Genomic DNA, 25,694 nt, shown 5'->3' on the forward strand with positions numbered 1-25,694 from the left:
CTCTTATATGCTAATATTTTTTTATCGTTATCAATTTTATCTTATTTATTATTATATATTTCACTCTTAGAAATATAATTTAATATTACATTATTTTTTAATATTTTTAATTACTCTTTATTTCTCAAGTTTAAATTTAAAAAATCAACATTATAAATTAAAATATTTTTTTTCTATTTAAAACTTACGCATAATAAATTACAAAAAGAAAATTCAATTCAACAGTAATTTAAATTAAATGTTTTTTGAAAACTAAACAAAAATTAAGATTGATTAAATCAACTTGTTTAAATAATATATATATTTATTTATATGTGATTTTTAAAAAATTTAATTTAATTAAAAAAATCTAATTAAAATTAAAATTACATAATATTATAATTTCTTAAATATTTTTTTTACACAATAAATGAAACTTATATAAATATACCATTTTATCGTTACTAGTTAGTTATCAAATACTTGTTGATCTGATAATTTAGTTTATTTATTTAAAATCGTAAATAAACGGTAAATTTAAAGTGTAATAGCATAAAATTTCTCAAAATTTTAAATGTAAATTTAAGTGAGCCACGTGTCGACACGTTGAATGTAGTTTTGGAAAAAGCTTTATTCCGTCTGGCCTGCAATTATTGCTTACCCAGAAAAAAAATGTGTGGCGTTAAAATCGAATTATTCCATGAAAAATGATACACATAAAAAAATTATATTTTATTATTTTATTTTTAAAAAAATTACAAAAATTGATTCTTTTTATGAATATTTTATTTTTATAGTATATATCAAATAAATATAAAAATGCATGACTGTGACTCGTACCCCGTACCATTGGTGTGATGACACCAATGGCATCAAACGCCATACATTTTCTGAGATTCTAAGCCATCACGCTTTGTCTTCACATGCAGAGATAATTTAAAACTGGAAAATGAAATCGAAAAGGTCTAAGAAGAAAGTTACAGTGAGAAAATTGAACAAGGTTGAAGAAGATGTTCGGAGAACTTCATCATGAGCTGGAACTGCACGCGCCGGCGAGTGAGGCATGGGATCTGTTCGGTACCCTTCGAATAGGGCAACTGGTCGCTGAAGAACTTCCGCAGCTTTTTCAAAGCGTGGAGCTAACAGAAGGCGATGGAGGAGTTGGCACCGTCCTCAAATTAACTTTCGCACCAGGTCATTCTTTCAAATCTTTCTATTTTTGAATATCTGTGTTTGAAAATCGAAGAACACGTTACTGATTTCTTGAAGTTTAAACATAGGTGTGGGTGGACCGAGCGGGTACAAGGAGAAGTTCACGAAGATTGATAATGAGAATCGCATAAAGGAAACAGAGGTGGTTGAAGGAGGGTACTTGGAATTAGGGTTCAGTCTATTTAGGGTTCGTTTTGAAGTGATAGAGAAAGGTGAAGAGTCAAGCATAATCAAATCTACCATTGAATATGAATTGAACGACGATAATGCTTCCAGTGCCTCACTTGTCTCTATTCAGTCACTGGTCACCATTGCTGAACTTGCCAAGAGTTACCTCAACAAGAACAAGCCTTCCACTCAATGAAGGAAGAACTTCTGACCTTGCTTAGTTCATGAATAAAGATACGAATTTGCATCTTTTGATTCGTTTCATCGTTTCATGTCATGATGTGTTTCTGTTTAGATGAGGAACTTGTATTCTGTGAAATCGGAACTGGGTTATGTTTATCAGTTTGATTATCAGAACCTACAATATAATATTCTGATCGTTTCATTTCATGATTATCGTATGTTTAAGATGGTCGTAGTAGGGTTGTTGTATGATTTCTATGTCACACCATGGAAGTTTATCACAAACTGAGATTGATAGAAACTGAGATTTAGAAAAGATGGTCTTCATATTAAGAATTTAAACATAAATTTAAAAATAAAATAATTAAATATTATTTAAGGATGGTTATTATCTTGAAATTTTGAATTAAAAGTGATATTAATTTCTTTGTGTAATTATTCTTACATAAATATTAATTCCTTGTGTATATTATATAAAAATAATAAAGCTAAACTAAGAAAGAAAAACTCATAAATTTAATGTTACGGAGTTTTGTACTAATGTCAGTATTAACATAAAATGGAAACTGGATTGTATTTTTAAATCTAGTGGTTGAGTTTTCAAAATGTATTAAAATATTAAAAAATCTTTAATATATTTTAAAAATTAAAATTAAAATCCATTAATATATTTAAAAAACATAGAAGATAGTTTTCATAAAAAAATTTAAAAAAAAATCCAATTCCAAATTCCTCTTGGTTTCTTCACTTTTTTTTAATATCTTTTTCCCATTGTATCTTATCTATGTGAAATAGTTATGACAAACACCTATTCATTTGAAATGGTGGATATATTAACAATATATTAATCATATATCATGTGTACTCTTTTCAACTAAACTCAACCTGGTGAAGAAATAATCAATTTAACCCTTATTCTTTATTTGGATTAGGAGGTGAAAAATCAAAGAATGAAAAAGTTAACAATGATTTTTTTTTAACTCTATTAAAAGTTATTTTTAAATACATATCAAAAAAATTATTCTATTACATTAATTAATTAAATCAGTTACAAACTTTTCATTCAAATTTTGCTTTTTATTTTTTCCTTATTTCTCTTAATGAAAACATTTTTTTTTTTGCTTTTTGACTTTCCCTTATCTAACAAAAACATAAAAAGTCAAATGGGCATGTCAGACTATGAAATAAATTAATAGGGACTAAAAGATACTTTTTGAAATAAATGTTTTGAAATTAATTAACCTAATAATACCTTCAACTTCGTAAATCAATCTAGCCATTTACTCCATGTAAATCTTTTTCTTTGACAAAATGTTCCTTTTATCTACCAACTCTTACCACAATCAAGCTTACGACGGCTCCAAGATTTTGTTAGGCTAATAAGTTAAACAACTAAACCACAATCTCTTATACTAATCTTATCTTATAATATTATTAGGTTAATAAGTTAAACCATCTAATTTTCCTAACCAAAAATTAAAATTAAACTAAATTAATTGTTAAAAACAATAAATTTTAAATCTAATTCAATTCTATAAAATCAACTTATAAAATGAAATTTTTATCCATTTATATATTTTAAACTGATTTTATCTTTAATGGAGAGATTTTTAACACTAATTTATAATATATAACCAGACAAACTTATATATTTTAAACTGATTTTATTTTTAGTCGATGAAATTTTTAACATTAATAGAAAACAAAAATTAAATTCAAAAAGTAATTATATTGTTAATATTGTTGTGAATTTTTCATTTAATAAAAAGAATAATGAATTACTTTAATGAGAGAAAATATATTATTAAAGATCAAAAACAAAAACTAGGTAGCTTGTAAGCATAGATAATGAGGTAATGTTGGAGAAAATTGTCCGGCAAACTCCACCATCCATTTAAACCACCAAATTGACTATTATAACTATGACGTCACTTTTCTCTGTTCCTCAGATATCAAAAACCACTGTACAATGTCTCTAGAACAAAAAATAATAAAACCACGTGCTATCATTCAATTGTTTGACAATCCACTTGTTTTAATTTTTTGTAAAATTCATTTTAAACTCTTACATGTATCTTTGAACTAATTTCAATTACAGATTTTATATTCAAATGTGTGTGATTAATTTTACTAGCAAACTAAGCACCATGACGATATGATTATCAAAAGAAATAATAATTTGACAATATTTTTTTGACAACATTTTAATATCATTTACGCGTCATTATGTAATTGGTTCATGTTGGGGTTTATAATTATTATTATTTATTGTAGAATAATTTTGACACATAAATAATATTAAAATATTGTTAAAAAAATATTATCAAAAAGTATCATTATTTTTTAAAAAATGTATACCATCCCATTTTGTTATTTGTGTTTAAACAATAGAGGTTGGTTCAACATCTTAATATTATATTATATATGATATATTGTGAGATTTGGAGTTTCCAATTCGGTTGGTAAATTAAAGGACGACACTTATCGATTTAAATAATCAAGGTACATTTTTATTAAAAAATGGTGTGACTTGTGTATCTTGACCAAGATTTGATACTAGTTAATTAATTTTAAAAAAAATGAATATTAACTATAATACATGAAACCAATCTTATTCAAATGAGTGTGAATACATATGATTGGATAAAGGATTTTCATATATTTTGTTTGGGGTGATTTAATTTTAGTTTGTCATGTTTTTTATTAAAGATTTCTTAGAATTTTAGAAAAAGATGATGTAGTGTTTATATTTTTGTAATTTTTTATGTTTTTTTACAAGGAAAATTACTGTACTGATTAACTAATTTGGCTTTGATGCATAAATAATAACATAACTGATTTAATGTTTCATTTATATATATTTATTTAATTTTTTTATAATAAATATAATTTGTTTGTGTTTTTTATGTGTAATTTTATTATAGAGTTCGATTAATTTCCATTTCCTTACTTTAGTAAATTTCTTACAATATAAATGATTGATAGGATTTTGAGTGTAACAAAAAGGTTAAAATTCATAATAATATTTTAATTTGTTGTGAAAATTTTCTGTTCACCTTCTAAAATATTATAGTGGAGAATGCATAATTAATAAAAAATAAAAAGTAATAATAATTTCTCAACCGTAACAAAATTTCAAAAAAATACAAAAAAAAGTACAAATATTGTTTAAAAAATTATATATAAACTATTTCTTATAATTGTCCAATAATTATATCCATTATTAATAAAAGCATTTACTCTCTTTTTATTATAAATTTATATCCATCTTAAATATTTTTGTGGAAAATATCTAATATTCTTTTTTTTTCTCCGTAAGCTTCTTTTGTGCTTTTAACTTTTAGGCATACAATTAAATTGTCGTTATTCTTTCAATATGTTAGTCTTTCGTTTCTTAAAAAAATGCATTGAATATCGAAGCGGTCAAATAAGTCAGAGGTTTCCATCAGCCTTGAAAATGAATAGATGTTTTCTTTAACAACTATTGTTTATATTCTTATATGACTTTAAAATTAAAATATCAAAAAGAAAATAAGTGACGATAAAATAAATTAAAAAAATCATAATAAATATAAATTACATGGTAAATAATCACTTCCATGTAATTTCGACCTTCTCCTTAGAGAAAGATGCTTTGTATTTAGAATAGTATTATCCGTTTTTGAACTCACAATTTTACTTTTAAAAAATTTCTCTAAAAAAATTAAAATAAATATATGTATTTAAATTATTTTAAACTCAAGTACTAAGTAATATAACATGAGATTAAAGTATACCAAAACTGACATATTTTATTTTTAAAACAATAAAAAAAACTCAGAATTTTGTTATAATAATATCATGTGCTATGCTCCATTTATTAGTTACTTCCTCCAATTATTTATGATTAATTGTTTCCCATGAGGGAGTAAGTTTTTCAATGCTCAAAAACCGGATTCAATTATAAAAAATCATTGTTTGGTAAACGGAAGATGAACTGTTGCAATGGTGCCAAAATTTCTGTTGCATTTTCAATATAAAATAAAAAGTTTAAACCAACTAAGCCTATAAAAAATATGTTGCCAAAAATTAGGATTTTGATGATTCAGATTGAGAAACATTTTGGTAATACAGATGAAAAAACGAGGACTTTGACGTTGTTGAGGAAATTAATGAATGGATAGAACATTAAACAGGAAATTAAGTATGAAAATGGAATTTTAGTCAATGTTATAGTTCTAACTTTAAGAATTGTTGTGAATGTGTATAAAGAGTTGCATTTGACGACGCCATAGTAAAGCATTTTTTAAGTCATTGTTATTCTCACACTTACCTAATCTTTGAAGGTTGATGGGTTCTTCAAGTAATTTAAAAGTAAAATAATTTATGTTAAGAAATAGATTTTAACTTTAACCTTTTTGTTAATATTTAGTTTTTTAATATAAAAAGTCACACACCAATATAAATATACCGATATAAATATATATAATATATTTGTTAATATTTAGTTTTTCAATATAAAAAGTCACACACCAATGTAAATACACCTATATAAATATATATAAATTTAGGATTGTGTTAAGTCTAAAATCTATTTAATAAATATTTAGTTTCATTAATATGTATAAAAAATGAACACCAATAAAAATAAATATAAAATTAGGATCGTGTTAAGTTTAAAGTCTACTTAATTATATATAATAAAAAATAAAAATAACATTTCATTATTTACTATTTACATATGTGCATATTTTCTAAAAGTAATGATACGTTAACACAAATTTTTGACAATATTTTGATACCTTTGTATTTTTCCATTAAATTTAAAATATGTTATTAGTACAACAATAAATAAATAATAAACTAGTGAAAAAATATTACATTATATTAAAATATTGTAAAAAAAATCTGTATCATTTTTCCATTTTCTAATTACAGGAGATGTGCAGTACGCAATCTTGACTGCTTTCATTGTTACCTAATAACATTGAATAATTAGCCCTAGCTTCTATCATTTGTTTCTCTTTCAATCAATTTCATTCAAGACACACTTTACTTTTCATTTTTCATTCCCATTCACAACAATTTTATTAAATATAAAAATTATAAATTAATTTGTAGTCATGCATATATAAATGGCAATATACTATAATCACATTATATTATTAATACAAAATATTAGAGTTTCATGGACATTTATTTTTAGTATAAATTTTTTATATTGTTAATTTTTTCCATGACTTTATAAGTTAATTATTATAAACGTAAAGTAGCTTAATGCATGTTATTATTTAATGGCGGTATAATAATATTTATCTGACAAATGACTTCATTTATAAACGTGTTAGGCATTGTTAGGTAAAATTGATCTCCTAGACTATATGAGAATTAAATTTTTAATATAAATACTGATTGTGACTATGTATTAGTTGTATATAATGCATTTATATAGTTAAATTACTAGTATATGCTATTGTATGGCTAATATATATATAAACATGGATTCCCAAAATCATTAATTATTTCACTAAGTTAAACAAAGATTTCACTAATAGTTTGATTTTTCTTTTTCAAATAAAAAATTTAACAATCCTAACGATTTCAGATTTTTTTTTTCTTTATACATTATTCTTTTTTACATTGACACGAAATTATGTATTCGTTAGGGTTTTGTGGAGTACAGAAAAAACTGCATATATTTAATATTTAATTAGAGTACAAGATGAAACAATATAAATGGCATAGTTATGCTATATACATATATATATAGATGGTCGATATTTTGAGAGTGAGGTTTCTTTTCAATGTGGGACATGAAAAGTGAGGTTGAAAGTTGCTGAGAAGCTGCCACGTGGTTACCTACCCTCGTTGGTAGTTTAAGTTTGTTGCTTCCCTTCTTGGTGCAAAGTATATGGAGAAGGTGGCCATTGTCATACGTATGTGCCAGATTGTGCCTTGTTCTTGTTGGACAAGCCAAGCTCACGTTGAAAATTTCTGCATGTTTTATCCCTTTATTCCTCCATTTTCGTGTTTTCTGCATATATAAACAACGTGTCATGGAGTCAAATTTCACACTTGACGTGGCTAATCTCATGGATATGCTCCTCAATGTAACTAAGGAAAAGACAAACTAAAGCAAAGAAGAACATGCTATTAATGCAGTTTTTAATAAATGCGTACCCTATTATGTTTTCCTCCATTTTTGAAAAAGTTAATAATAACTGATATAAATATGAAACTTTCCTTTTCAGTTAGACTGCTGATGCAAATTATCAGTTTTTAAAAATGGATGAAAAAACTAAAATGGGTCGTCAAAGGAAAAGCATTTGCATAAACTGTTTGATAAAAAAATGAAAATCTATGACTGGCTAATCATGTTTGCGTCTACCCTTTGAAATCACAAACACTACAATTAGAAGCAACATTACTCTAAGGAGTGTCTTTCGATGCTCTTTTTCAGGGTCGTTATCTTATCTTTGTTTATGTACAACACGGGACAAACTTGTAAATTTCTACCACAGCATAGTAAACAAGCTTTGAAACATGTTCTATATTATATACATATGTTTATATATATAGATAGATAACAATCATGTCTCTGGTAACTTCCAATAGGTCTATGTACTTTCATTACTCGATCCAACAAGGTTTGGATTTTTTTGCTCTGACTGGTTTTGAAGGAAACTAACACAGAAGGAAATGAGTTCTTATACTGTTTTATTCTCAACATTTTTATGCAGTGTGATGATGGGGAGAGCACCATGCAGTGATGAAAGTGGTTTGAAGAAGGGTCCTTGGACCCCAGAAGAGGATAATATATTGGTGGATTACATTCAGAAACATGGGCATGGAAGTTGGAGAGCACTTCCAAAACTTGCAGGATTGAACAGGTGTGGGAAAAGTTGTAGGCTAAGGTGGACAAACTACTTGAGACCTGATATCAAAAGAGGAAAGTTCTCTGAGGAAGAACAGCAACTCATCATCAATTTACATGCAGTTCTTGGAAATAAGTAAATTACTATTCATTTAGTCTCATTTGATGCATAATCAGAATGAAACATGCTTTGGTAGATCTATGTAACTATGTTTACTTTTTCATGGTACTTTACAGATAATAAACTGATGTTTTTTTGTCTGTGTGCGTTATTTCCATGGTTAGGTGGTCAGCTATAGCAGGTCATCTGCCAGGTAGGACTGATAATGAAATTAAGAATTTCTGGAACACTCATTTAAAGAAAAAGCTTCTGCAAATGGGGTTGGATCCAGTGACTCATCGTCCAAGATCAGATCAGCTTAATCTTCTATCCAGTCTTCAACAGTTGCTGACTGCTACAAACATTTTCACAAACACTTTGGACATTAATGCTCTAAGGCTGCAATCAGATGCCACAGAACTAGCCAAACTCCAATTGCTGTATAACATGCTTCAAGTCCTTGTGGCTGGTCCTGCCTCAAACTTGGACCTGCTCAATCCTTTTGGATCATCACTGCCAGATGAAATTTTGGGATTGGATCAGTCCAAGCTCCAAAACCTTTACAATAGTTCAACTGGTTTTCTTTCTCAGAATCAGTCAAACTTTTTTCAAAGCTTTGAAGCTCCTCCTCAGCAGCAAGCTCTACCAACTGGGTATAACCACATGAATGGAGGAAGCAACAGGAGTTGCATGAAATCTGAAAAGGTCGATGAACAACTTCATGTCCCTTATTCATTTTCAACAGCATTAGATTCTCTTCCAAATCTGGTTTCAGCCACACCCGAATGTTCAACTGGCAAACAAATGGAAAACATGGTAAACCCAAATGAATTTTCTGACCCTTCTTCCACTTCAACCACCTTTGAAATGTTGGGAGATTTCATGTATGAGGAAGTAACTGATGCTTATTGGAAAGATCTCATAGAGTAAGTAACTTTTGTGTCACGATTTTTATATTATTGCACTATTCTTTTAGCTCCACTTGTGCTTATTTTATACTTTCTCTTCTAAATTCATTTATTATACTGATTTTTTCATACCTATATTTGCAGCCAAGATTGTAACCTGTAGCAGACAACTGCGATAATAGGAATTATCATTGATCTCTGTGATCAACACATGGTGTTCATTTAGAAATAGTTGTTTGGTTCCTATGAAATTGAAGATGGATTCATCTTTATACAAGGTTCCATTGTATCGTAGATAAGTTCATGCAGCATGCAGATTGTAATTTATTTTGTAGTATATATATATATATATATATATATGTATGTATGTATGTATACCTTCTTTCTTGAACAATATTATTTGTGATGAATGGAAGAGTCATTATGCTTTGAATGGTTGAAAATGAAACAAATTTAAAGTCAGAAGTAAGGGTGGCAGATTGCTGTTTATGACGTGAGGCATCAACTTTTTCTTAAAGTCTTTTCTATTTGTATGATTATATTATCATGTGTTTACAAAACTATAAAAGAATTATATACTTTGCAAAAAAAAAAATTAATATTTAAATGTTAAAATAAGTATTTAACTTAATTTTGTAAGTCTCTTCATTTCATATATTAATATTTAAAATTTTTAGTTCATTATAATTTTTGCATTGAATTTTATTGTTTCCCATATTTGCGAGAGGCGGAACAGTAAAACAGAGAAAAGAGGAAGAAGACGTATGATTCTGCATGAAACTCTTCTATTACTGTATATATTCAGCCTAATATCATACGTAAGCTTAATCATCTTTTCATCTTTAATTAAGTTTTCCTCTAAGTCATCTAATTGCACTAAAGATAATAATTATAGCTAATTCTAATGGTTTCTTATATTTAAATTTAAAGTTACCTTTTCTAATCTCTTATTTGTTCAGTATTACCGCCATTAAATTCCACAATTAGAAAAATTATCATTAATTCAAAAAAATCGTTTTAACTTGATTCCTGTTTCCGACTAATACCTTGAAATCTTTTAGAAAAATAATCACTTTATTTAATTCTCTAATGGTAATTACATTTTAATTAAAAATCTTTATCTTAATTATTGTTTTGAATTTCCACAACGACAAAAAATAATTAATTTTGTAGAAATAATTTTGTGATGATTTCATCTTTTTACTCTTATGTAATTGTATTTTCATAAAAAATATAATTTTTTTTCTTCCTAAACCTTCCAAACAAAATCCAGATAAATCAAAGCTTATTCGTTCTAAATTACTTCAGGAAAAGGGTTACCTACCGGCGGAATATTACCGACGGGCTAACTATTCCGCCGGGCTTAACACACCTTCGGTGATGCTTTGGTGAAATAAATGACCGACGGCTCTTGACCGTCCGTAATATCTTCGATGATTTAGGCTCAAGATGAGAGTATTCCCTCTCACATTTTCATTTTGCACGAAAATCCTTATTCCCTCAACCCCTTCTCTGATTTCCCCAATCTCAGAATCCTCACACTCATCTTCTCCAAGGATCGTAGGTGGTTGCTGCCGGAGTTCACGTGCCTCCATTTTCTTTGATCAATTAGGGCGAAAGTCAGGTATTTCCTCTCACATTTTCATTTCGCACGAGAACCCTAATCCCTTCGTTTTGTGATTTCCCCAATCTGATAACCCTGGCAGTGATCTTCTGCAAGGGCCTTAGGTGTGGGTTGCCGGAGTTCGCCTCCCTCCATTGTGCTTCAACCGCGACGTCAGCTGGACAACCGCCATTGCAGTTCAATCTCCCCTCCGCAAGCTTCATTGGGCTTAATCTCACTTGCGGTTTACAGACTCCCGCTGTCGAGACTTCACTCGCGAGGTAACATCATGGCATGGGGTCATCCACTTACTTACTCTTTTGCATAATTGACAAAGAGCGGAATAATTTAATGTTACATGGCCCATGGTCAACTTTGTTTATTTTAGAACTTCTGTTTGTTGTTTGGTACCGTGATTGCTGTGCTTCCAAGTGTCAATTCAGTAACATTGCAGTGTATGCGGTCTTATATGAGCCCCATCTGTTTCATCGTAGGCCACACCTTTTCAATTTGGTCATGGAAATTAAATTTCCAACTCCTTCCATGTTGTGAGAAGAAAGATGGTGTCTTGAAGTAATGATAATATTGTCAAATGTTGCAGAGACTTGTGTCATAAACGCTCACTGCTCAACTCAGAAATAGAGACTGTTGAACAGTCGTTAGTTGTGTGTGCAATACTGTGTCAGATACATTTCTATATCACATAGTGTCAACATAATCACTTCCGATGTTTTCAGTTACGTTGTTGTGGTTTGTATGTTAGTATATGGTAATGTTACTTTCATTTTTTCTATTCTCAAAACAACAAATGATGAAATGTGATGATGATGATGATGTGAATCTTGCTTCTCCCTTCACAACAAGAGTCAAGGCATGATTATTGATTTGGTGTGAATTGTGAAATAGAAGAAGGGGAGAAAGGGTAGCTAACAATTGTAGTTCCCAAAAAGATCAGAGTAAACTCCAAAGTTTTATCAGATGAGTCTTGCAGAGAGCTGAGAGATTTTGCTTGAGAAGCAAGTGATTTTGCTTCACTAGCACAAGTTTCACCTTCTTTTGACACCTCACTAGGTGCTCTTAGAGTAGTCTGTTTTCCACTCCCTTTCACCCTTAAGCCAAGCCAAAGCCTAAGCCTATCTTTCTTACAAGCAATCTAAAAGCATTGCACAATATATGGTGATCCACTAGTGCAAAATGAAAGCACCCATTTTGGGTCTCAAAACACCTGCAACATCCTCATAATTTTTCCGATATTTCTTTCATATTAAAATATGGATTTTCATATCTAGACTGCAGAGCCATTGTCTTTTAGTGATGCTTTAATTTCATTGCCATATACGGAAGAAAGATATCAATGGCAGGGTGACAGTTATTATGCATATAAAGCTGGAGCAGCAGAAAAAAAATACAAAAATAAACATTAGCCTCTGCTGCAGCAAATATAATACTTCACTGTAGCAGTAGTACTTATTGACTTAGTTAAATGGATATATTAATATATTATTACTCTTGTTAGAGTCAACTTTGCAGGAGTTAGTTGTTGGGAAAAAGACAAATTTCTTCATCAATATCCAAAATTTGGGCCATTTCTTTAGAAGCATTAAATTTGGGTGTTCTTCATTTTCTGTTGCATATTTTTCCACATAACAGGTTCTAGTTTGAATGTTTTTGGTTATGAATGTCTTTGGTTTTGAATCTGAAAAAGGGAACATTTGCAAAGTCTAGAATTTATTCAGATTCAATTTAGCAGTATTGAGAATAAGTGGATGAATTTTGATTTAAAATATCTATATTTTAGATTTAAAATATTTACTACATATGAAAGTAAACATTAACTATCACCTCAAAGTTACACATCGCATTTAATTATTATCCGCTTGGGGTTAAAGTTACACAATCCACTTTTGTTGTCCTTTTTAGCATATCTCTTTAATCACTCCAACCTCAACTTCATGTACGTTTGGAAAATATATCAAAATAGTCTGCCACTCCTCAAATTCCACCTTTTAAAAATCACATTAAATCAAGTAACGCACTTCTTTAAGATTCAATAATTGACATCAACAAAAATTAGTTAACACACTCAAATATTATAAACTATGTATAAGTTATGATTGGGTTTTACCAACTGGTTTTTCAGTGATTTATCAGTTTCAAATCTACATGGACAGAATGTACGTGAAGTTGGTATAGTAGTTTAGTTAGTGTAGATGCACATTGACAAGGCAATGCAGTAGCCAGTAGCTCCTTTAAGTAGGGGAATGGGTTGAAAGATAGAGATAGAGAAAGAGAGAGAGAGAGAGAGAGAGAGAGAGTGAGGTTGTAATACAAAAGGCACTATCATTGGTTTATGGACAAGTTTTTCTTGTATAGAAAGGAGTCTAAAACTGTTCCTAGTTACTTAGCTGGGCCATTAATACTTTGTGGGTCCAAAAGATTCAACTAAGAACAAAATAGATGACATAATGTGATAGTAATATCATAATACACCACTTTGCTTTGCTTTCTCTTCATTGGTATTCGAATATGATATCTTTCTTTTTTCGTTCTCTTTCATTATAATAATCACTTTATCCCATAAGGGCCCGTTCCAAAAACCTTTCCTAAGGCTTTTCCACTTTCTGCTTCCAACATTTGAAGAAGATCCCAATTATTTTGATACAATCTCTTTTTTCTTTTCTCTGAGGTGACTTTTGGATTTTTATTTCAATTTTCTCTTTGGAAGCAAAAACTAATGTACATTGGGGCATGTGCCAGTTTGATGACATGTTATTTTGATTCTGGAGATGTAATGGCATAATGGGTATGTATGATCTATTAGGTGAATTATTTAAACAAGATAGTTGATGCTTAATCTCTTTATTTTTGGGGGTTCCTTTTGGAGTGTATACCGGTTATTATAGACAATGATGAATGATCAAAAAGTTGCATAATTTCCACATCAACGTTATTTTTCTGATGTGTATGATGATAAGAACATTCCAGTACTCATACCTCAGTGTGTGTGTGTATGTATATGTATATATATAGTATTCTGTGGAAACCTGTTGTTCTTCAAACGAACTGGAACACTTGTTTACAATTTTTTTCTCAATGGAAGATGATTAATTTGAAGCTTATTCATGTGAGTGATAAACTTTTTTACACCGGTGGATAGAACTACACTGACAGTAAATACCTACTACTCCTGAGTGACCAAACCAACTTTTTTTTTCAACTTTTCTTCCATTAAGTGCAGATTTAATAAAGCTGAGTGTATGGCCAATTTCGATTTCATTTAATGTATCTTCACACTCTCGACCTTGAAAGTGCACTGCCAATTCCTGAGTGCACTTGCTTATTAGTCAGTATCTTCACACTCTCTACCTTGAAAGTGCTCACTAAATGTAAGTATTTATGGCCCATGCTTTATGTTATGATCCTATATATAGAACTTATGCATATCTTCCGTGGTTCATTTTCATTGATTGGAGCATAAGTGATACAAGATGGTGTCCACTATCTTACGATGAAATGGCAAGGAAAATTTTGTTTTAATTTATGGTTACATTGATGATGTTAAGAAAATGCTTTAGGAAATTATCATAAAAATATACTTTAGTTTATGTGATAAATGCTTTCCTTTTAGTTGATGTCATTACCAATAAGTGCACCTTATCATTTTCCTTTTAGTTGATGTTACATTTTTATCATGTGCAATTTAAATCTATTTAAGATTTAAAATACCTTTCCTTTCTGTTTTATTATGTTAGAAACAGTGAGAATTTTGCCGGGTGAATAAATTAACTAAATTGGTGTAGTTATTATGTGTGCTCATGTTTGAATGTTGCAGTGCTTAGATGATTGCTTGATTCCACCTTCTACATACTAAGTGAGCATCATATGTTTTCATCTTATTCTTGCAGAGACACACCATTTTTCTTTTATCTTTTTGAATTAATTATGTCATTTTAGAGGGAAAGATTCATTATTCACCATAATTCTTATTCTAATTGTTTTTGGTTATTGCATGTCTATGGATTCTGCTAAACATTCTCTTGTTTATTGTTATTTTTTTTTATGATTTCATGTTTATTACTACGAGAAAATCTTTATATGGAAATACTTTTAGAAACAAAAAATAATCCATCGTTGAAGTTATCTCGGGAACAATTTTGATGTTAATTTATAAAACTAAAAGTTATTAGTTATTAAAATAGTCAATTATTATGAATGAAAATTTATAATTAATTTGTTTTTTGTTGTTTGCAGGTATTTTCTATTAAACTTGAGTCCATCCCATATTGCTATGCTGTCGACCCAGTATTTCTGAACTAGTTTTCCAAGTAAAGTTTGTTCAAGTTCTGGATCAATTAATGTATATGCAAGAAATGGTTGACAGTGCTATTCGTCGACATTCTGAACAAGAAGCAGAAGATAGTTCTGATGAAGAGTCTCCTAATGAAATCACTCAAAGGTTTTACAACTTATTGGCAGATGCAAACAAACCTGTATTTGATGGGTCATCAGAGTCAAAATTGTCAGTTTGCATTAAACTCATGGCTTGTAAATCTAATTGGAACGTTCCCAATCAAGCAATGGACTTCATTTCAAAATTGATTTTAGAGCTAACACCAGTAAACAATTCTTTGCCGAAGAATTATTATGAAGCCAAACAATGTGTTTCAAAGCTAGGATTGGAAGCAAAAAAGATTGATTGTTGTCTCAATGGATGTATGCTTTTCTATGATAACGACAATGGCAAGAATGATGCATCCTTGGTCCAATGTAAATTTTGTGGCCAGCCTCGATTTCAGACAATACATCCTAAACGGAGGCAAAAAAAACCAATTCCATTCAAGTACATGTTCTACTTGCCTATCATTCCTAGATTACAAAGAATGTTCGCTTCAATGCAAACAGCTGAACACATGACATGGCATGATGGTAAAAAAACTGAAGGAGTGTTGCGTCATCCTTCTGACGGTGAAGCTTGGAAGCACTTCAATCGTAAACATCCATCCTTTGCTAGTGATGCGCGTAATGTGCGACTTGGTCTATGTTCAGATGGGTTTACGCCATACATTCAGGCTTCTAAATCACCATATTCATGTTGCCCGGTAATTGTGACCCCATACAATCTTCCTCCTGAGATGTGTATGACAAAGCCTTACATGTTTTTAACGTGTATAATACCAGATCCATCTAATCCCAAGGCATCCATTGATGTTTATTTGGAGCCTTTGATTGATGATTTAAAGAAGTTATGGAGTGGTGTTTGGACGTACGATGTGTCAAAGAAGCAAAATTTCCTTATGAGAGCAGCTTTGATGTGGACAATTAGTGGCTTTCCTGCATATGACATGTTATCTGGTTGGAGCACGCATGGTCGATTAGCTTGTCCGCATTGCATGGAACACACGAAATCATTCTCATTGAGTTATGGTCGAAAAAATAGTTGGTTTGACTGTCATCGAAGGTTCTTGCGCATGGATCACATGTTCAGGAAGAACAAAAAAGCTTTTCGCAAAGGTGAAGTTGAAACAGATTTGCCACCGCCTAGACTTAATCCTTCTCAAGTGTGGAGAAGAGTAAAACATTTTCCAAAAGTCACTGAAAGTGGTATTAATAGGATAGAAGGGTTTGGAGAGTGGCATAACTGGACAAAAAGAAGCATCTTTTGGGATCTTTCGTATTGGAAGGATAACTTGCTCAGACATAACCTGGATGTCATGCATATAGAAAAGAATTTCTTTGACAACATCTTTAACACGGTTATGAATGTCAGTGGCAAAACAAAAGATAATGAAAATGCAAGAAAAGATTTATCTTTATATTGTGGTAGAAGAGACTTAGAGTTGAAGCCTCAACATAATGGCAGGTTGGTGAAGCCAAAGGCGAATTTCTCCGTATCAAAAGACGAGGCTAGAATAATTTGTCAATGGGTAAAGAAGCTTAAAATGCCAGATGGTTATTCTTCAAACTTGGCTAGATGTGTTAATATTGATAAGGTTAGTATTCAAGGTTTGAAGAGTCATGATTGCCATGTATTTATGGAGACTTTAGTCCCGGTTGCGTTTAGCTGTTTGCCAATCCACGTGTTAAATCCAATCATAGAAATCAGTCATTTTTTCAAGGATTTGTGCGCCACAACGCTCAAGGCAGATTCATTGAGAAAGTTGGAGGAAAATATTCCATTTATTCTTTGCAAATTGGAAAGAATATTTCCTCCTGCATTTTTTGATTTAATGGAACATCTTTCAATTCATCTTGCATATGAAGCATGGCTTGGTGGGCCAGTGCAATATAGGTGGATGTATCCGTTTGAAAGGTTTATGGGACAATCAAAACGTTCAGTGAAAAATAAAGCTAGAGTGGAAGGATCGATATGTGCAGCTTACTTATATCGTGAGACAACATATTTTTGTTCACATTATTTCAAAAACTTTATGTTGTTGCCAAACAATGTTAGGAATGAAACACAATGCCAAACTGGTACATGTCAATCAACATTGTCAATATTTCAACAAGTGGGTCGTCCCACGGGCAAGAAGTTTACTTATTGGTTAACTGATGCTGAATTCAACTCTGCTCACGTCCACGTGTTACTTAATTGCATCGAAGTTAAGGTCTACCTTGAGTATGTTCTAAACCTAAACTTATTGTCAATCCTCAAATTGTTATAGTCTTTAACTGTGTTCATATTTAACAGCTCATTTCTTATGGCAATGCAAGTCCCAAAAGGAAGTAGTTCTAGTTTAATACACTCGGAGTTTCCACAGTGGTTCAAATATCAAGTATGTCTATGTTTTCGTAATCATGAACACATCAATTTGTTTTACACTTGTAACTTAATATTTCTTCACGTATTTGTAGGTTCATAACCAAGCATTAAGTCCCATAATTCAAGATCTAAGAGATTTGTCAAATTGGCCCATGAGATGTGTTAAAGAATGGCACACATATTTTGTCAATGGGTACAAGTTCCACACAAATGCATGGTCCAAAGGAAGGAAGACAACTAATTGTGGTGTGTTTGTGAAGAGACTTACCGAGGGTGGTTATGATGATTTCTATGGGATTATTCAAAAAATTTATGAGCTGGAGTACAATACTTCATCTACTCCAAAGAGAGTAGTTGTTTTTTATTGTGAATGGTTTGATCCTTCTAGGAATGGAACAAGAGTGGATCCTAGGTATAATATTGTTGAAATTCAAATGACTTCACGATACCGCCCATTTGATCCATTCATCCTAGCACACAATGTTAGACAAGTTTATTACGTTCCATATCCAAATTTTCATACCATTGACAAATGTGGTTGGTGTGTTGCTATACAAACAAAGCCTAGAGGTCGAATTGAGTCAAATGATGTTCAAGAGGAAATCCCTTACCAAGTTCATGAAATGGAACATGAAAATGAAATTATTGAAGTTGAAGGTATATCTGCATTGCATGACTTTGATGGTGACGATGAAGAGTTGGAGGGACAAAACCAAGAACATGAAGAAGGAGAAGAAGAGGATGAAGAAGACGACGACGAAGATGAAGAAGAATTTGAAGACGATGAAGAAGACGACGATGAAGATGATGATGATTCTTTGCATTATGATGATCACAGTGACGGTTCCAACAATGATGACAATAACGATGATGACGACGATTAAGACGATTGTATTAGAACAACCCTTGTGTTATGATGCATGTCATTCGTATGGTAGAAATCTTTATTCATTTTTTATCAATTTTTCCATAACATCATGTATTTTGAAATTGATATATATGTATCTATGTATGTGTATGTTTTATAATTTTACAGGCAGTAGAGCTGGGACATGTTGTTCATGTTGATGAGGTGTTTACACAAACTCATCTCCGAAAGGGGACTGACACATACGTTGATGAGAGGTCTCGCAAGACCATTGTAAGTAGTTTGGCGTAACAATATTCAATGTTGTACTCTTTATTTTAGTTTCACACTTTGAAATTAAAGTTATTGACGTTTTCTATCTTATTTAGCAGGAAGATTTTTCTACTAGACTTACACAGGCGAGATCGGAGGTGGGATTTACTCCTGATGCTGCCTCAAGAACAAATGTAAATGAGGATATCATAAGGTGGGATTTACTCCTGATGCTTAGTTTAAAAACTTTTGAGTTTTGACGTTTATTAGTATTAACAACTACTTTTATGGTATTAATAGTTAATGAACTTTTAAAACTTAGTTGCTTAGTTTAAAAACATTTGTGTTTTGACGTTTATTACTGTTAACCACTACTTCTATGGTATTAATGATATAGATTTGATGTTTGATGTTTGATGATATTGATTGCATTTTGTAAAACAAATATTGAATACATCGATGAATGATGATATTGATTGGCAGGTGTATGGTGATGGGTAAGTAGTGTACAAATAGCAGTGCAACCTGCAGTTTATGAAACAAATGTTGAGTGCATTGATGTATAATGATATTGATTAGCAGGTGTATTGTGGTAGGTAGGCAATGTATGAAACAAATGTTGAGTGCATTGATGTATAGTGATATTGATTGACAGGTGTACTGTGGTGGGTATGCAGTGTATAACAGGCTTTGTAACCTGCACTGTGCGTTACCGGCGGCCTGACTGACGGCCTAATTGTCGGTCATAGTCATTGTGTCTCCAAATTACCGACAATCAGAAAGTACTTACCGAAGGTCATTATTCGTTGGTATTTATCGAGGGTCACAAGCCCTCGATATTTATTGACGACTTTTTTCGAAGGCCAGTATCCGTCGGTAATTATCGATAGACAAAAGTCTACGGTAACTGTCTAAAATCGTCAATAATGATCGACAGTTAGTGCCCTTCAAAAAAGACTGTCGGTAAATATTGAGTACATCTTTCGTCGGTAACATCCGTTGGTAAAATTACTGATGAACACTTTCCTTCGACAAAGATTTTCAACAAACTGTTTACCATGGATAAATAATTGTCGATAATCTGTCAAAATGGATATTTATTGACGACTTTTTTTATTTTCGACAAATCGATGTCGTCGGTAATTAATTCACAATTTGTCTCCAAAAATGTAAAAATTCATAATTAATTCAAGATTTTTTTTTCAATAACTCCACATGTCAAGTTTTCATAAGACATTATATTTTTAAAGAAAATTATTAACTTTGATATAATAATCTTGAAATAGGAGAAAAAAAAAAGTTCATATTTACCTACAAAAGTATTACCTAATTACCAATAAAAGTAAAAAGAAAAAATTCGAAATATTTATTGGCAAAAAAATATATATAAGTAATTATTAACGAATATTTATAAATAAAAAGTCACCGTATACAGTAGCGGAGGAGAAGAAAGAGAATTAGTGTACTATAACTATTAAAAAATAAGAAATAGACAAATTAAAGCTTTCTCTCCTTTGAATTTTCACCATATGGTAAGTATCATATCACCAAAATTTGAAGAATAAATTAATGATGTTGACTCACCTCGTAATTATGATTAATCAAACTTAACCTTAATAAGTGTCTTATCTAGTTTTTATAAGTTTTATTAAATTAAGTGTTAGAAAACTTTTAGACTCCAACTGGTGGGTCAATTTAATCATATTTAGTAAAAAATTAAACAATTAACCAAAAGCCAATTTTCTAAAATTTTTGTAAATGAATCCTATTAGTGATTTTTTATGCTCTTATGTTATTTTTCATTAATTAAGATTTGTTACAGGTGGTTGAGTTAAAACTAAGATTTTAAAATCCTTTATTTATCAAAGTCATCTTTATTGATTTTGTAATAAAATTTTAAAATTTGACTTTTTTTAGTTAAAAATTTAATCTCTATACTATAAATACTCTAATTTGGTTTTATTCACTTTAATTTTGATTTAAACAATTGTTTTATATGATTTTCATTAAGAATTTGTAAAGGACACTTGAATAGATAGAGTATTTGATTTCGAAACCTTTAATTTTATTTTTTATTTATTTTAATTAGAGAAGTGACATACGTGCATTTCATTACATTTTCTTATTTATCCAAGGAAAAACTTCAGGGACTGAAATGAGTAACAGCAAAGGCAACCCCATCCAACACATGTTAGAGTGGAAACACCAAATTCTATAAAGGTAAATGTATTGCTAAATTTACAAGTTTCTGAAGAAAAAACTAATTACAAGTTGAATGTATGATAAAGAAATGGAAATAACATAAAAACAAAATCCAAATATCAAACTTTCTGAACTTTCATTTGAAATTTGAATCTGGGATGATGTAAAAATACAATCCAACTTGTCATTTCTCTCTTCAAATCTAGATTGGATGACAAGAGGAACAGAAATGAAAGGTATTGGACTCGAACGAAATTGAGTGTTGAAAATAACAGAAAGAATAATATGCATAGCACATAATTTCCCACTATCATGGATAACCACAATCCAAAAGAAGAAATAGCGAAAAATCCTAAACAATATTACAAGCCTGGTGATCCAATAAAAAATCTATACTGAGAAGCAAAAATCATACAAACATGATCAAACAACTGAATCCCATACCATAGTTGAACAGTGTTCTATTTCTGGTTGGCAGCACCCTTTTTCTTTAACAGGCTTCCAAACTTGCCAAGTAAAGGCTTTTTCTTCTTCTTGGATTGTTGTTGTTGTTGTTTTGGTGGTGGGCTTCCACCTTCATCAATGTTCTCTGTCACTGAATTTCCATTTATCTTATCAAAACTCTCACCACCTTCTTCTACCTTTGAGTCAACTTCCTCTTCAAATGATTCAGGCTCTGCTTCTCTCTCTGGAGAGAACTCCTTTTTCTCTATCTTGCAGCTCTCCCACATTTTAAATTCACCTTCTACTGAATCCTCCTTCTCTTTCGTCTCATCTTCTTCCTTCACTTTTTCACTCACTACTTCCTCAGGTTTGGGAGATGCAATATTTTCAGCTTTGTCTATGCTTTCTTCTGGTATGTTTTGTTTGAGTTCCTCCTGATTCACTGAGAGCTCTACCTTTGAAATGTCATCTTTTACATGGCCATTCTCTTCAGAAAATTCAACTACTTTTGGAAGCAAATCATAGTCTTTCTCACTGTCTGTAAGATCCCCGTTTTCCTCAGTGTGGTTTATGGTTGTAGCTTCTTCCAACAACTTAGATAACTCCTCCACCTTCTTCATTGATTCAGATTCCCTCATCCGAAGTTCATCATTTTCTTCAAACATACTCTGCAACTCATTCTCTTTATCCAATAAATTCTCCTTCAGTTTCATGTTCTCAGCTGTTGCTTCCTTAAGAGCTTCCTGCAGTTGAATTGCCTCAGCCTCAACTTCCTTCAGATTTTCCTTCAACTGGGCTTCTTCCTCCCTGTTTATATTAGCTTCTTCCTCGGTTTCTTTAAGCAAATAAAGCAATCTTTTTATTTCTTTTTCCAGAGATACCTTCTCTTCTTCGTTTTTCTTTATGCAGCTTACTAGATGATGCTCTCTCTGCTCCCACTCAACCTTGGAGTTCTCAAAGACACTCTTTGAATTTTCAATGCTACATACAAGAACATCGATCTCATGTCGTGCCTCATCAAGCATGGACTCGTATTTTTCATTAGTGGCTTTTAATACTAGCTTCAAATCTTCAATCTGAGCCTCATAGCTTTCACGTTCAGCTTGGATGTTTAGTAGATTTTCCTTGGCTTCTCTGGCTTCTGCAGATACTTCATGTAATGCAGAAGCTAAGCTTTCCATTGCCTTTTTACTCTTTTCTTCTTCATCCCTAGAATTTTCCAACTCACTGATAAGTTTGTTTTTCTCTTCTAATAAGGTCTGTACACTAGAAGCAGCAAGTTTTTCATCGTTCAAAGCCTGAGCTTTCTCTTCCTTAACCTTCTCAATTTCAGATTTCAGAGCCTCAACTTCCTTTGACTTCTCAAGACTTTCTTCCTTGGCCGTACGAAGTTGACGTTCTGAATCCTCAACATCAGCTCTGTGTCTCCCAATTGTCATTTCTAATAACCCCACCTTCTCTTTAAGAGTTGTAACTTCAGATTCTGCTTCATGCAACAAATCGTTGCTTCCTTCTAGCTGTTTCATTACAGATTCCAAAGACTCTGATGCAGATCTCTCCAGTCTGTTTGCTTCTTCAATTCTCATTTCCAGTTCCTCAACCTTCTTATGCCACTCCTCTAGCAGGCTACGGGAATAAGACTCCGCCATTTTTGAAGCTTCAAGCTCCACATTAAGGTGTTCAATAAAACCTTCTTTCTCTGACAACTTATCAGCGTAACCCTTTGCTTTTTCAAGTTCTTCATTGAGAGCCTCTATCTCGGTTTTCAGTTTCAATATAACCTGATTTTCACCAGCCTGTGTTTCCAGTTTTGCATCTAGTAAGGCCTTCAATCGCAACAATTCAGCTGATAAAAACTCTGCTTTCTCTGCCTGAATCTCGGCAATTTTAGTTGCATCATCGGCATGATTCAATGCCTGGTTCTTTGCATCACAAGTCATGGCAAGTTCTTGTTTAACCCGCTGAAGCTCCTGCGTGGTGGAGAGAAGAGCAGCCATGTCCAAAGCATGTTGGTTCCTTACACTTTCAATCTCCTTCTTCCATTCTTCTTCCTTCTTCTTCACAGTTTCAATACCGGCCTGCTCCAATTCCACAGCTCGGAACCTCTCAATCTCAGAATTCTCCTCGGCGCGTTTTTGAACCACCAATGCTTCCCTGAGTTTGTCATTTGCTTCTTCAGCCACCCTCTGTGCTTCTTTCAACTCATCAATTGCTTTTAGCTTCTCCTTCTCAGCCTGAATGAGCAGCTCCTTTGCTTTCTTTAGGTCTTCTTGAGCAAGATTCAATTGGTTCTGCAACAACTCTGAACCCTTTGCAGCTCTAGGGGGTTGTTTCTGACAAACCAAGAATACAAAGGAACAGATCAGAATGCAGATACTCTTAAAAGGAAAGCCATGTATTAACATCAACCGTTTAGTAATATAGAAAATTATGACCGAAATCTCAAAGAAAGAGGGGACCATAACTGCAATCTGTAACTTACATCAGGTGGGGTGGCGGAAGGTCTTGGTGATTTGCGCTCAATCGTTGGCTTTGAATTAACAGATCGTGGAGATCGTTCCACAGAAAGTCGCGAATTTTGCAAGGGGGATTGTGACTCGGATTCTGATTTGGACACTACTTTGCTAGCTTTACTGATTCTAGTAGTTCCCATTGATCCTTTGCTGGGATTTTCAGATAGATTGGGTCTGCAAATTCATAACGAAAACACTAGATCAATAATGGTTTTAATGGAACATACAGTGCAAGATAAAATAAGCAAAATGATGTGGGTGCATCCAATCAGATAGATGGATCTAACTATCTACGACACTATAAAGCAACTCTTAAGCCAAATTGAGCATCAAGAATCAGTACCAGGCCAAACTCAATGAAAAAAAAAACAAAAATTAGGGCGAGAACAGAAGATAGAGACACAAACAATGATGTATAATAACCCCGAACCAACACAATTATACAAAATGAAGCCAAAATAAGAAGCAACTACGAAAAAGAAGCCACACCCAACTTCGAACTGCAGACACAGAGTTCATAGAGAAACACCGAAATTCCATCAGATGAATGAACACTCGCAAAAATGAAACTTAGACAACAAAAAATGGAGAAAACCCCATAATTGCAAGTTATAATAACCAGATCAAACCTCATCAAGCAGCCAGCAATCACACTTCACAAAAAAAAAAAACACAGCCCTGAAAACCAAAGCCAGATCAAACCTCATCAACCCAGAGAGTTTGACTCACCTAGATTTTGAAGCCATGGTGGCGGAAGTTGTGTGAGTAAGAAGAAAATGCAAAAAGGCGATGCTTTTGCAGAGTTAAAAATGGTAGAGTTCTGACATTGTACGAAAGAAGAAATAGTATTGGATTTGATTTGCTTGAGTTGAAGATTTTGAGTTTGTGAGGAAAAGATGCAGAGGGAATTTACAGAGCAGAAACCAAATAATTTGAGCTGGTTCTCTTTTTAGTACAGAGTGTACTCACACACTCTGTTTTCTCTCTCTCTCTCTTTCTCTCTCACATTCATTCATTTATTGTTAACCGTTTTTTCCTCTCTGGTCTCGTCTTTCTGATGTGGGATGCAGTGATCGAAGGTACAAAAGTAACTCTGTTACTGTTATTGCTATTGCTACTGTTACCATTATAGACTCTCTTATATCAGTAACTTTTTCAGAGGTAAACCAAACAGAACAACTCTGCTATACCTTTTTCCATCACTCACTTTTTTTCATTACAATTTTAAAATAATTCCTGAAATTGAAAATTGTGTTTTTTTTTCTCAATCAATTAATGAAGATTATTATTTTTTGTACTTAACTTTGAGATTACAAAAAACTATAATAGTAAGAAAAACTTAGTCTATTGTGATGGCAAACATGACAGAGATCATAATGTTTTGTTAGCTCTTATGTGGTTTTATTTATGGATCTCCATCAATGATGGAAGAATATTATTAGCATATTAAATGTGGATTCTATTTTGTTCCACTCAACCAAGGTTTTTAGTTTATCTTACTTTATTAAAAGGTAATAAATTAAATTTCACATTAAAAGGGTAATTTTTCACTATTTAAGAACTTATTTTTCTTCTTTTAAATTTGACTTTTGACCAACATAAATAATGGTTTCTTTTTAATGAACATGTATATAGGATTACATTTT

The 25,694-nt window shown here is 31.7% G+C and overlaps 4 protein-coding genes across 12 annotated transcripts; 3 read left to right on the top strand and 1 right to left on the bottom strand.

Moving 5' to 3' along the window:
• The first annotated feature begins 895 nt into the window (after positions 1-895).
• On the top strand, positions 896-1,749 carry LOC124839037 (norbelladine synthase-like). Its single transcript, XM_047314779.2, has 2 exons — positions 896-1,173; positions 1,260-1,749. The coding sequence occupies exons 1-2, from the start codon at positions 990-992 to the stop codon at positions 1,553-1,555; spliced, it is 480 nt and encodes a 159-aa protein (XP_047170735.2). The 5' UTR covers positions 896-989; the 3' UTR covers positions 1,556-1,749.
• Positions 1,750-8,265: 6,516 nt separating this feature from the next.
• On the top strand, positions 8,266-9,687 carry LOC124839036 (transcription factor MYB53-like). The gene is made up of 3 exons (XM_047314778.2): positions 8,266-8,531; positions 8,681-9,421; positions 9,548-9,687. Exons 1-3 carry the CDS (start codon positions 8,266-8,268, stop codon positions 9,564-9,566), a joined length of 1,026 nt encoding a protein of 341 aa, XP_047170734.1. The 3' UTR covers positions 9,567-9,687.
• Positions 9,688-10,692: 1,005 nt separating this feature from the next.
• LOC124827056 (uncharacterized) lies at positions 10,693-19,959 on the top strand. Of its 9 annotated transcripts, none has more exons than XM_088109090.1 (8): positions 10,693-11,027; positions 11,110-11,287; positions 15,258-17,625; positions 17,698-17,782; positions 17,862-18,703; positions 18,806-18,910; positions 19,006-19,103; positions 19,545-19,959. In XM_088109090.1, the coding sequence occupies exons 3-5, from the start codon at positions 15,362-15,364 to the stop codon at positions 18,651-18,653; spliced, it is 3,141 nt and encodes a 1,046-aa protein (XP_087965216.1). In that variant the 5' UTR covers positions 10,693-11,027; positions 11,110-11,287; positions 15,258-15,361; the 3' UTR covers positions 18,654-18,703; positions 18,806-18,910; positions 19,006-19,103; positions 19,545-19,959. The 9 variants fall into 9 exon arrangements, with proteins under 9 accessions (XP_087965216.1, XP_087965221.1, XP_087965214.1 ...); XM_088109095.1 differs by having other exon boundaries at positions 19,009-19,103; XM_088109088.1 differs by lacking the exon at positions 19,545-19,959 and adding an exon at positions 19,373-19,537.
• Positions 19,960-21,360: 1,401 nt separating this feature from the next.
• On the bottom strand, positions 21,361-25,065 carry LOC124827055 (WEB family protein At3g02930, chloroplastic-like). Its single transcript, XM_047300037.2, has 3 exons — positions 24,778-25,065; positions 24,018-24,222; positions 21,361-23,868 (listed from the first exon to the last, which is right to left on the bottom strand). The coding sequence occupies exons 1-3, from the start codon at positions 24,792-24,794 to the stop codon at positions 21,553-21,555; spliced, it is 2,538 nt and encodes an 845-aa protein (XP_047155993.1). The 5' UTR covers positions 24,795-25,065; the 3' UTR covers positions 21,361-21,552.
• Between the last annotated feature and the right edge of the window lie 629 nt (positions 25,066-25,694).

Source organism: Vigna umbellata, chromosome 3 (genome assembly GCF_029865625.1).
Source record: "Vigna umbellata cultivar VRB3 chromosome 3, Vumbellata_1.0, whole genome shotgun sequence".
Classification (NCBI taxonomy): domain Eukaryota; kingdom Viridiplantae; phylum Streptophyta; class Magnoliopsida; order Fabales; family Fabaceae; genus Vigna; species Vigna umbellata.